The sequence below is a fragment of the Pelodiscus sinensis genome, chromosome 28, assembly GCF_049634645.1.
Source record: "Pelodiscus sinensis isolate JC-2024 chromosome 28, ASM4963464v1, whole genome shotgun sequence".
Classification (NCBI taxonomy): domain Eukaryota; kingdom Metazoa; phylum Chordata; order Testudines; family Trionychidae; genus Pelodiscus; species Pelodiscus sinensis.
Genome location: NC_134738.1, coordinates 706,196 through 718,934, shown reverse-complemented (window position 1 = coordinate 718,934; position 12,739 = coordinate 706,196). Strand labels below are relative to the sequence as shown.

At 48.4% G+C, this 12,739-nt stretch overlaps 1 protein-coding gene across 2 annotated transcripts in view; it reads right to left on the bottom strand.

Annotated features, from left to right (window-relative positions):
- CDS2 (CDP-diacylglycerol synthase 2) overlaps positions 1 to 5,475 on the bottom strand; it is a 58,682-nt gene extending 53,207 nt beyond the window's left edge. The window contains exon 1 of one of the 2 annotated variants that reach the window (XM_075911025.1): positions 5,398 to 5,475. In XM_075911025.1, coding sequence (XP_075767140.1) covers positions 5,398 to 5,460 — 63 coding nt within the window. In that variant the 5' untranslated portion in view covers positions 5,461 to 5,475. Of the gene's footprint in view, positions 1 to 5,186; positions 5,312 to 5,397 lie in introns of those variants that run through there. The other variant, XM_075911024.1, reaches the window with a different exon arrangement.
- Between the last annotated feature and the right edge of the window lie 7,264 nt (positions 5,476 to 12,739).

Below are 12,739 nucleotides of genomic sequence, written 5' to 3'. Positions count from 1 at the left end.
TAAGGATATGCAAAGAAAGCTGTAAGTCACGCAACAGGGGTTTTCTGTGTGTGTGTGTTCGTTCAAAGATCATGTCTCTAAATCATGGGTGGGAGACCTTTTTTGGGTCAAGGACTGCTGACCCACAACAACAACAAAAAAAACCCACAAAATCAGTCAGGGGCAGGGTTGCCAGGTTTCTGGTATTTGCCTGGCGCCTTCCCCTGGGTAAAAAAAAAATTCAGAAAATACTGTACGTCTAAAATGTCCGGTATTTTCTGTTTTACCGGAGGCCTGGCTCGGGCGCCCGATGGAAGAGTGCCTCTGCCTTTGAAGTGTAGTATAGGACTTGTTTTTGCTCAACAACTTTTTTTTTTTGGGGGGGGGGGGCGCGCTCAATAGAATTTGGTCGAATTGGGTTCGGTATTTTTTGTTAAACCATCTGGCAACCCTAGTCAGGGGCTGCACTCAAGTGAGAAGCAAAGCAAACAAAAAAAACGCTCACCTATGTGGCCCCTCATTGAGAGGGAGAAAGATATTCCCCACCGCACCAAAGCCTTGGTGGACCCAAGCTAGTAGATTTTGTGTCCTCCAGCACCATGAGATCAGGGAGGCTAAAGCACCAGCTCAGGCTCCCCAATGCTGGGAGGAGCCCCAAGCCTTGGTGGGCCAGATCCAGGCAAGGTAGGGACCACATCCAGCCCTGGGGCCTTCGTTTCCCAACCCCTGCTCTAAATGGAACGGTCTTTCCTTCCTCTCCTCCACATGCCCTAGCTGAACACATTACTCGCCCCTGAGACTCTTGAAAAACCCGGATCTCACGTGCAACAGAAAAGAACACCACATGAGATCTGTGCATTGCAAAATGTAAAATTGCAATTTAGGAAGGGAAATGCAATTCACCAGGATGCTTGTAAACAGGAGATAGAATTTTCTCTCTCTCACATTGAAGTGATTCCTCATTTCAATTGTAGAGAAGACACCCATCTGCAATTCAATAGCAAGTGTAATGGGATGGCACCGCATACAAGTGTCTCGCCTCTGGCCGAGTGCGGGTTCCTGCACTGCCTGCTGCCGAAAGCCTCTTTGGCAACTTAGCCCCCCAGCCAAGTCACACCCCGTGCATCACAAACCTCTGCTGGGATACATATCTAACGGGACCCATCCTGGCACCCTCTGCAAGTCTCTCTGTTTTCCCACTCAGGAGAGAGCAGTGCCTCCAGGGCCTCTCCTCCTGGAGACAGCTCCTTGGCCCCGCTCAGCGCTTTAACTTGGTTCATCATAGTCGCACACCAGCTCCCTACACAGAGCTATGCCGTGGTGCTGCTGCTCCCTTAACTAGACAGCCACTCAGGGGCTGACTTTGGGCCTGCAGCACCTTTTACAGGGCCTTTCTGGTCCCTGATTGGCCGACTCCTCCACCGCCACTCTAGCTTCCTGGAGAATTGTCTATGGCCTTTTTTTCCGGGATAGTGATAGAAATGTAGCCGTGTTAGTCTGGTGTAGCTGAAACAAAATACAGGACTATGTAGCACTTTAAAGACTAACAAGGTGGTTTATTAGGTGATGAGCTTTTCGTGAGGAAGTGGGTCTGGCTTACGAAAGCTCATCACCTAATAAACCATCTTGTTAGTCTTTAAAGTGCTACATAGTCCTGTATTTTTTTCTGGGGTGGGATGTGGCAAGGCCACAGGGTCTCCAGCAGGGGGCCCCCAGGGTCTGGTTCACCTGTCTCAGCAAGTAAATGAATACGCTTATGAAAAGGGAGAACAAGAGCCTTGAATGGTACTGTAGCAGCTTGTTGTAGTCACCTAATAAACATCCATTGACAGTTATTTTTCAAGCACATCCTTTACTGATTAAAGAGAATCCACAAATCAGGGACAGAACAATTAACGGTGTAAGTTTCCCTAATTGTTGCAGTTCACTGTGGTCTGGGAAGAATTAAAAGGATCCTATCTTTGAGGCTCAGAATCTAAAGTCTTGTAAAATCCAACATTCAGAGAAATGTTTCTAATGGAATACGTTCTCATTTCAGTGAGAGGCTGCACATTTAAATGTTCCCTTGGACTAATGGAAAGATAAATGTAGCAGCTGTAGTGTTATGTTCCTGAATGAAGAGGAGAAAGTGAAACTAACCATTTGTTTTCATTATCAAAACTAACTGAAGTGCAAAACACCATAGAGGTGTTGTGGGAGGGGGAGAATAGAAATTTGAAATGCTAGCTGATAATGTAGAATTTTAAGTTGAAAAAATTATGAAAAGAAGAAAATTTGTAAGCATCATAGGAAGCTTCTAGGCTTCTATTCTTTTCAAAGCTAAATTGTTTCTATAAAACATAGTGAACCCTTTTGAATTCTAGTTGTAGTCTTGCCAATAAGAAGTTGGATAAATAGTCTAGGGATGTGAAGGACTAGTCAGTATCACTTCCTCCCTCTATCAGAAGAGGCAGCAAGCGGGGGAGAGGAGAGGGTACTTCAAAGCAGCAGCACCTGGTGGACTCCAGGAGCAACTGGGGACTCCCAGACCCCAGGCTCCAACTGGCATTTTCGCCTTCGAAGTGTAGCAACAGTCCTATGCATTGACTAGTCAATTAGTCAAATACTCGCAATTTAACAACCCTAAAATAGTCCCTTCCATACAACGTAGCTCAAACATGATGCACAAGATTCAGCAAAAAGACCTGCACGTATATTACAGCATGAACACAAGCTCCACTCAATTGCTATTCTTTCTAATCTGACATACCACCTTCCAAAACACTGAGGAAGATGACCTTTGTCCTGATCAGATTTACCCTCTCAGACCCTGGTCTTGCAGTGAGTGTGGTGCACAAACAAGGCCTTGGGGAAAATATTAAGAGATGATCTAGCCAAAAACCCAAGTTAGGTAATCATATTCTGACAATCTCAATCTCTCCCCTTAAGTGACAAGATAATATGTGCTGTCCATCTTAAATTGCATTGTATTGTTGAACAGCTGCCATAAGAAGTGGCTGCACTAATTCTTGTCTTTTGCATTTTGTTTTCTGGTTTTGGTTATTTTAGGATAAGCATACCTCCAAGTCCCACATCTTTACCGAAAGGGTTGGATCTCTAATTATTGACTTTTAACTGGAGGAGTCATTAAACTCATTGTATGTAAAAAAAGCTGTTTGTTTGTTGTAAGATTATAAAAGAGATTACATTCTAAACAACAGCCCTTTGACCTTCTTAAAGAAGAAGAGATCCCAAATAGCTAAGACAAGTTCTGCTTGCTTGGCTGAGAGAATGTTTTCATCTCAGTCAAGCAACACCAGTATCTCCAAATTTCCAGGGAAGAATTCCAAGTCTTACACAAGTATTACTGTAGAACAAGCTTGGCAAAACTCTTTTCCAATTACTGCAATAAATTAGTTTATTTTAAGCTTTTTTCTATTTTTATCAATTTACATTTTACAGTTGTGCAAAATTATGGGACATAAGCTTTTTTATTTGTAACCTGTTTAAAATTTCAAAGTTAGAGGAAATGATGGGAGACTCCAGCAATCACTGGGGAAAAGACATTTAAGAGTACATGCTGAGAGTCAAAAAGTTGAAGCTTCAGAACAGTTAAATCACAGTCATCACATGTCAATACAAAGTAAATATCCCTGAAACAAATGGTTATAAGTTCTCAAGAGGCATTCTTACTTTGCCTATTTACAAATATTTCAATTAATATAAGATTGTACAGTCTGTAGATTGAAATTTATGTTTATCAACTTTTATGAATAAAAATCTAATACTTGCACACTTACGTATGAGAAATTTCCTTGCTGCTAAATAAATTGCAACTGAAACAAATGCAGTTACCTAGCAGACGATGGCTTAACCCTCTTTTGTTGAATTCAGAAAATGAAGATGCTACCACCACTGAACAAGTGGTAGTCATTCATCTGAGAGCACATTGCTTCATAACTTGTATAAAGTTATCAGAACCTTGGACCTACATCCAGGCAAGCTTTTAGCAACCCCATTTGAAAGGATAATTTTCTCCCTTCAGTTTCAGCTCTATAGTTATAAAGTATAGATAATTAGAACCAAAGTGTGTGGGGGGGAGCTGAATATGTGAACAGTCATGTGACATGTTAAAGGGACACTGCAGCAACTGCAGAAACAAAATGTAATCTGTCAAATCAAGAAAGGATTTTATATAACCATTTGATCTTTACTTGAACACACAAACATACTGTCATGATTGTAACATCTTTATTTTAGGTAGTTCAAACATTACACTATAGTGTCAGAAGCACATGCCCAACAACATTGCTCTAATTAACAAGCCAATGAACATGAGCCAAAAGGAAACTGACATGCTACTGTAGCCTTCAAGTTGAGCAAGATGGAAAAATTAAACTAACAGCACAAGAAGGTAAAAAGTAAATATAATTTGTCAGGGTTTATTTTCAATGTCCTTAACATGACTAACCTCAATGCCAAAAAGATTTTTTAAATATGATTTTTATCTTGACAGCACATCCCTTTTTTAGAATTGCTTAGTACCAGGAGTGAAGACAACTTGACCATTTCCCCCCTTACATATCGGAGTGTTGTTTGAGATAAAGAAAACAGGGTGTAAAAAGCTTCTATTTTCATTCCCATTACAATTCTTAGAAATGTTTAAAATGTTCTGATTAGGAGAGGTAGACATTTTCATAATTGTACAGAAATAAAGAATGGCAGGTAGGTCTTGTTTATTTGGGGCTCTCTTCAAAGATCTCAAAGCCCAGCTCTGGGTTGCAAATAAATATTAAGTCCTCTTGAGACTGAGATGTGTTGTAACAGATTAAAAACAACCTAGTGCACCTCTGCTACTTGTTTTGAGAGATTTTAGCCTGCCTGAGATTTTGACCTAGCACCATTCAGAAAGGTGACAAATAAGCTTACACCTCTGATGGAAGACTCACCCCCTATCAAAAACCACCCTTCTACTTATACCAAAACACATGTAGACTACACAGCTCTTGCAAGTGGATGGAACTGCATCAGGCCAACCATTCGCTGTAACCCTATTCCTTAGGGAAGGCTGAAAATATCTATGTTCCGGTTCATGCTGCTGATCCCATCCAGAGTGCAACCCACGCACACTCTACTCTCCCCAACCGATGCACAACACTGCACCCCTAATTCCTTATGCAGCCCCAAGTTTTGCACCCCCTCTGTACTAACTCCGCCCCATTTCCTACCGAGCTCATGACGCTCTTCTGCAGGCCGCTGCGCGAAGCGCTTCCCCGCTGCACCCCAGGATCACCCCCGCTGCAGGCCCCCCCGCTCTTCACCCCACCTTCCGTTGTGCACCCCGCCCACACAAACACACCCAGGGCCCGTCTGCAAGCACCATCCCACAGAAGGAGGCGTCTTGACCCGGGGCAGCCTTCGCCCGCCCCGCCCCGCTACCTTCTCCTCGGGTTCCTGGGCCCCGTCGGGCTCCCGGCCGAGCCTCTGCCGCAGCTCGCTCATCTCGCCCCAGGCTCCTTGAGCGCCGCGTCCCCACCTGCAGCGACTCCCGGGGCAGCAGCTCTGAGCAGGCAGCAGCGGCGCGAGCAGCCCCAGGCTTGCACGGGGGAGGGGGAGGGGGAGAAAAGCCGAGCCAATAGCAGGCGTAGGAGAGCAGAAATGGGCGTGACCAAAGAGCTTTGTCCACCAGCCTCATTCTCAATGCGGAAGCGCTAGCTCTTTCGCCCCGCCCATCTGTACCTGGGCAGTTCTCCGGCGGCGGCCGCTATCGGCCGCCATGATGGGTGTACGCAGAGGCGTCCATGCTGCCCCCAGCCGGGCTCTCGCTTCCCGCACCACAGCCCAACGGAGGCCTGGGCACAGGGGCCATGCCGGCGGCGGGGCAGTGCTGGAAGGGCTGCTGCTGCTGCACCGTGGCTGGAAGTGGTTCCCAGTACAGACAGGCTGCGTCTAGACTGGCATGATTTTCTGCAAATGCTTTTCACGGAAAAGTTTTTCCATTAAAAGCATTTGTGGAAAAGAGCATCTAGATTGGCACGGACGCTTTTCCACAAAAGCACTTTCTGCGGAAAAGCATCCGTGCCAATCTAGACACGGTTTTGCGCAAGAAAGCCCCAATCGCCATTTTCACCATCTGGGCTTTTTTGCACAAAACAGTTTTTAGCTGTCTACACTGGCCCTCTTGCGCAAAAACGTTTCCGGAAAAGGGCTTTTGCCTGAACGGGAACGTCAAAGCATTTGCGCAAGAAGCACTGATTTCGGACAGTAGAGCGTCAGTGCTTTTGCGCAAAATCAAGCAGCCAGTGTAGACAACTGGCAAGTTTTTGCGCAAAAGCAAACGCTTTTGTGGAAAAACTTGCCAGTCTAGATGCAGCCACAGAGTTTACAATTTCACTGTGTCTACACTGGCCACGAGTATTTGCACAAGAACACTGATGTTCTAATGTATAAAATCAGTGCTTCTTGCGCAAATACTCTGATGCTCCCACTCAGGGATAAGCCCTCTTGCGCTACTGTTCTTGCGCAAGAGGCCAGTGTAGACAGGCAAAGTTAATTTCTTGCGCAAGAAAGCCCGATGGCTAAAATGGCCATCAGAGCTTTCTTGCACAAGAGAGCGTCTGCACTGGCACGGATGCTTTTGCGCAAAAGCACATGCCAGTGTAGATGCTCTCTTGTGCAAATGCTTTAACACAAAAACTCTTGCGTTAAAAGTATTTGCGTAAAATCATGCCAGTGTAGATGAAGCCTTTGTGTGCATGCTCCCAGGAGCATGGGTGATTGCATGGCCCCACGTGCTCTCTCCCTGTTCCTACAGACAGCAATCACCTATGCCCAGAACTCCTAGGACAGTGGTCTCCAACCTTTTTACACCCAAGATCACTTTTTAAATGACAGAACAAGCCAAGATCTACTGCCCCACTCCTTCCTTGAAGCCCCGCCCTCTCTATTCTCCTCCTCTCCATCACTTGCTATCCCCAACCCTTATACTGCTGGTTTTTTTCCCCAATTCTTCTGTAGGGAAAAGTTTTTCCAACATTTGGCCTGTCTAGACTGGACCAAAGGTCAGAAAACCTCCTTCTTTTGGAAGCCCCCTTATTCCTTGTGGAAAGAAGAATATAGGGGTGACCGAAAGATCATGTTTGCTCTTCCACTAAAAGAAGTGTATGACAGGCTCAGATGTTGAGTTTGGGGGAGTGCAGGAGTGTTATGATGCTGTGGCCAGATGGGGCTTGGCCCCAATTGGGGCTTTGTTGGCTAGGCTTCATTTTCAAATAAAACACTGTGTCAAACACAAAGGCTGTGTCTAGACTGGCAAAAAAACTTGCCAGCTGTCTACACTGGCTGCTTGAATTTCCGCAAGAACACTGACGATCTCATGTAAGAAATCAGTGCTTCTTGCGGAAATACTATGCTGCTCCTGTTCGGGCAGAAGTCCTTTTGCACAAAAGGGCCAGTGTAGACAGCTCAGATTTGTTTTGCGCAAAAAAGCCCCGAGCGCAAAAATGGCGATTGGCACGGATGCTTTTCTGCAAAAAGTGCTTTTGTGGGAAAGCATCCGTGCCAATCTAGATGCTCTTTTCCGCAAATGCTTTTAATAGAAAACTTTTCCGTTAAAAGCATTTGCAGAAAATCATGCCAGTCTAGATGTAGCCAGAATGTTTCTGCATTGTCTTTATTTCTGAGAAAGGCAGGGAACCTGTTTTAAGTCAGGGGTCACTGACCCACAGAAAAATCAGTTGGGGACACACAAGTGAGAGGCAAAAAAAACCTCCTCCAACCCCCACCCAAGCTTCACTAATGTGGCCCCAACTGTGTTGGTGGAAGCAGGGGACATAGTACTGGGGAAGGGTGCTAGTCAAGGCCGGATGGAGGCATGGATGAGCCAGGCAGCTGCCCAGGGCGCCAACCGATGGGGGGCACCTGATGGCAGATGGAAGGACGACGCGCACCCAGCTCCCGCAGTGCCAGCCCCGCAGCACCAACCTGCAGTGCCCTTCCCCCCACGGCCACGGGGCCCTGCATGGCCCGGCGCGCATGCCAGCAGCGCTGAACGGGCCGGGCTGGGTAGCGCATGCACCTTGCGCCCTGAGGGCAGGCCCCGGGCTGGCGTCAGTGGCCGTGGCTGGCCCGCACATGCGCCGTACACCCCATGCCCCGTACGCCCCATGCCCCACAGGTGGGCCTGCGCATGTGCTGTGAGTCTGGGGGCGGCACCACATGCCCTGGCCCAGGGCGCCAAAAGGACTCGGGCTGGCCCTGGTGCTAATGGGTGCTTCGGCAGGGAACACAGTACCAGTGGGGACAGAGTTCTGCGGCTGGGGAGTGGGGAGAGAAAACAGGGGGCTGGGGAGTGGGGAGAGGGAACAGAGGAGTGGGGAGAGAGAACAGGAGGCTGGGGAGAGGGAACAGGGGGCTGGGGAGTGGGGAAAGGGGGCTGGGTAGAGGGAACAGGGGACCAGTGGGGGCAGAGAGTCCCCTGCACCCGCCTCCTCCCAGGATTCTCTCGCTCCCCCCCAGAGGGAAGCCGGTACATGCCTCCTATGGGGCGATGCATGCCTCCCATGGCGCAGCCAAACCCCCACGCGCACCTGCCCTGGGGACCAAACCCCCCTTCCGTGGTGCAGCCAAACACCCGTGGGTGCCTGCCCCGGGGCCAAACCCCAGGGCCAACTCCCACTCCTGCGGCACAAGGAAACCCCTGCGCTCGACTCACCCCTCCTGCGGCGCAGGGAAGCCGCCACACTCCTCCTCCGGGGCTAACGCCCCCTCCCACAGTGTGCCCAGCATGCTACGGAGCTGTGGGAGGGGAGCAGCCAGCACACTTCAGGAACCCCCGGAAGTAGTGCAAAGCTGCAGGCAGGACTTCCGTCCACCCTGCAGGAAACTGGCACTACGCTGGAGGTAGGTAGTGGGGCTTCTCGGGAGTAGGGGGGAAATGGAGGGGGGACGAACACCTCACGATCAACTGGTCGAGGCCCTGTGATCAACCAGTCGATCGCGATCGACCGGTTGATGACCCCGGTCCTAGGCTATTTGTACACTGCAGGCTTTTTGTGCAAGAACAGCTGTTCTTGTGCAATAACTTGCAGAGCGTCTATACTGCATGCGCGTTCTTGCGCAAGTAAATTTACAGTAAAGCGTTGGAAAACAGGGCTTCTTGCACAAGAGTTATTCCAATCCCCAGGAGGAATAAGCCCTCTTGCGCAAGAGCACTTCCACAAAAAGGCAGTGTGGACAGGCAACAGGGATTTCTTGCGCAAGAAAGCCCTATGGCTAAAATGGATGCTCTTGTGCAAAAGCACATGGCAGTGTGGACACTTGCTTGCACAAGACCTTTTGCACAAGAACTCTTGTGCAAAACAATTCTTGCACAAAAAGCCTGTAGTATAGACGTAACCCTAGTGTACAAATTATTCCAGCACCTCTGCTACAATGTGCTGCCTCCTGGCCCCTCCCCAGGAAATGGACATCCTTCCCAGCTAAAGATTTCTCCTTGTCTCCACACAAAGTGCCATAGAATCCCTGGTGCTATGCAAAACAGACAAGAGGTCTGAAGCTCTACGTCCATCATAACCTTTCCTAACCTGCCCAGACAGGGTTGGATCCTGTGCAGACATGCAAGCCACGGTTTGGGGTATGAGCACAGTGTTTTTGGGGGCCCCACAGCAGCCACCCCAATTGTCCTATGGATGTAAGGGGCCTGGTACAGGGCGGCATCAGGAGTCAGCCACAGATACCATGTGGCCAGTGGAAAGCAGAACAGCCTGGAAGCCTGCTCCACCACACCCCACCGTGCCACCCTTTCCCAGCCTGCTGTGCAGTTTCTCAGTGGCAGCGGGAAGCAGAGCGCTCTGGACCCACGGCATGCTGTTTCCTGCCACCACAGAGAAGTGGGACGCAGCAGGCGAGGGCGGCAGAGCACAGCAGGCTGCCAGGCTGCTCTGGCTCCTGCTGCCACGTGGTCAGTAGGGGAGAAAGAAATCCTGCTGCCACCACACTAGGCCCCTGTAATCCCCCAGGCCATGTTGCTTGGGTGAAGGGGCCGATGAGTGGACCCGGTATGGGTATTGGGGGAGGAGTGGAGTGAGGGTAGGACAGGGCAGGGCCTTCAGTAGTGGGAGGGGTCCCCAGATTCCATGCCTGGAACTGTGATGGGAGGTTGTCTCAGGCGCTGAACTTCCTCAGGTTAGTCCTGAGGACAGATTCCCAGGCCACAATGGACCAGTGTGATCATCTACTCTGGCCTCTCATATAGCACAGGCCAGAGAACTTCCCCACAATAATTACTAGGGCAGCTCTTTCAAGAAAACATCCAACCTTGATTTAAAAATTGTCCGTGACTGGAGTATGCACTGTGATGGTTTCCCCTGTCCCACAATACTTTATGAAACTGTCTTATGGATACAAATATGCATAACTCGAAGATGCTTTGGACAAAATACTTCATGTCCTGTCAATTTTAATGTCACAATCTGCTGGATCCGTATATCTTGTATGTAAAGTTAGCGATATGTGGTAGGGAATGGGGTAGGTTAATGGTTTTAAATGTGCAAATGAAACCTTAATGTCTGTGTGATCACCTGTAAACAGCCTCCTTCATCCTTTAAGTCTCTCAGCAGTGGTTGGTCCTAGAAAGACATGTAACCACACCAACTGGGACCAGGTAATTTTCCATTGGAGGGGGGAATATAGAAATAGAATTCCTGCTCAAAAGGAAGTCTATTTAAGATGCAAAAGTTTTTAGGCTCTTTGTCTTTGGCTAGCTGGCCAGACATCACAGAAGAAAGAGAACTTCCCTGACTTGGAAGTTTAGCAGAAATAACAAGTTTTAGGGTAAGTATACAATAAACTTTAGTGTGTTAGAATTAGCTGTGCTTTTTGTAAATTTGTAATTTACTTGTTCTGTTTTCACTTGCAACCACATAATTCCTACTGTTTATACTTAATAAAATTACTTTTTTTACTATCAAACCTAGTGTAAATAATTGTTACCTGGGAACAATCAGTGTGTACATTCTTCTTTCATTGTTAGAAGGGGCTTGCCTGAATGATTTATTTGCAGTTCTGATACCCTTTGGGGATTGGTTGGTTTCCTGGATGCTGTGTCTGAAATTGCATTCTCCTCAGAGCTGAAGTCATTCAATGTCTGCATTGCTCTTTTGGCAGGGAAGCTGATCTCAACTCTGTGTCTTAGCTGGAGACCAGGAGATCTAGCCCAGCGAGACAGGGTTGTGAGAAACCCCAGAGAGCAAGGCGGCCAGTGTCAGTAGCTTTATTAGCACACTGAGAAGCAACCCCAAGGGGGTCTTCTGTAACACACCCTCCGCTCCCCCCCCTCCCCGCTAACATGCACCATAACCCTTGGTAAATGGTTTCAGTAGTTAATTACTCTCACTGTTAAAAATATATGCCTCATTTCCTGTCTTAATTTTTGTCACTTCAACTTCTAACCATTGACATTTCTCTGCTAGATTGAAGGGCCCCCTTATCAACTATTTGTTCCCCATGTAAGGACTTGTTGATTATAATCAAGTCACCTCTTTATTAAGTTAAACAGATTGAGCTCTTTGAATCATTCCAAGGCATGATTTCCAATCCTTTCATCTCATGGGTCTTCTCTGAATCCTTTCCAGTTTTTCAACATCCATCTTGAACCACGCTGGTCACAGGGTGGAGGCAGAGTGGAGAAGGCTTTGCATGCTCCCTCACTCCCAGGTCCTAATTGGCCTGGGGGCAGGGAAAGCAGCTTTTGCCCACCTCTGCTACAGAGTATAGCATTGTGGATACCGGAAAGATCCTCAGAGGCTACAAATCAGTTACATCACCACATAACCCACCAAAATTGTTGCAAGTTGGCAAACTCAACAGCTTGACCTATACAACAACCCAGCTGGCAGCCTTCAGGAAATCGTCATTCAGCCCATCGGAACATCACATTGCCATAGAACCTTCAGAATTCCAGTATTCCGCATTGGCCCTTCCCATGATGCTCATGGAACTCCAGAACCCCAACATTCCAGTCTGCCTCCGCAAATTCCACTCATTGCCACCACATAAACCTGGGGCCCCAGCTTCCTCGTAACAGCCTATACCTCCCGAGGAATGTACCAGGATCCCAGAACCCACAGGAGCCCACTGCTCCATTCAGCAGCAAACATACATATTTGCAACGGACCTAGAGCCCTGATGTTCCACCCAGCAGGCTAAGGCCTACAACTCCCTGAACGTCCCAGCACGAAGAGCCACCTTCTCCACACACATTCCATCCAGCTAAGCCAGTGGAACATTGGTGGACCCAACATTCCATCTAGCCACTTCCACAGAACCCGTGGGTCCTCTGTGTTCTGTCTGGGAATCTTGGGAGTCCTCACATTCCACTTATCAGCGCCCTGGACACCCCCACCATCCCTTCTCAACTGCCCACAGAACGCTGGGTCCCCAGCAGAGGAAGGCGAAGCTGTGCGGACAGAAGAGCGGAGCGCTGTGATTGGCACGTGCGTACGGACAGTGAGAGCCCTGCGTTGATTGATCGCATACAGTAAGCGACGGGCCGACGCTCCTATGTTTGTGTTAGCTCATGAAGAGACGTAGGGCGACGTCATGATTGGCCAGCAACAGGCATGGGGCGGGATTTCCGCTGTTCTAGGATTAGCCGAGAGCCCTTCTTCAGGGGCAGGACTACCGGTTATCATGGAGGCGTTGATTGGTGTTCGAGGCGCCCTGAGGGCGGGGCTTCCGGCGGTGACTCGAGTATGATTGGTGGAGAGCGCCGAGTGGGCGG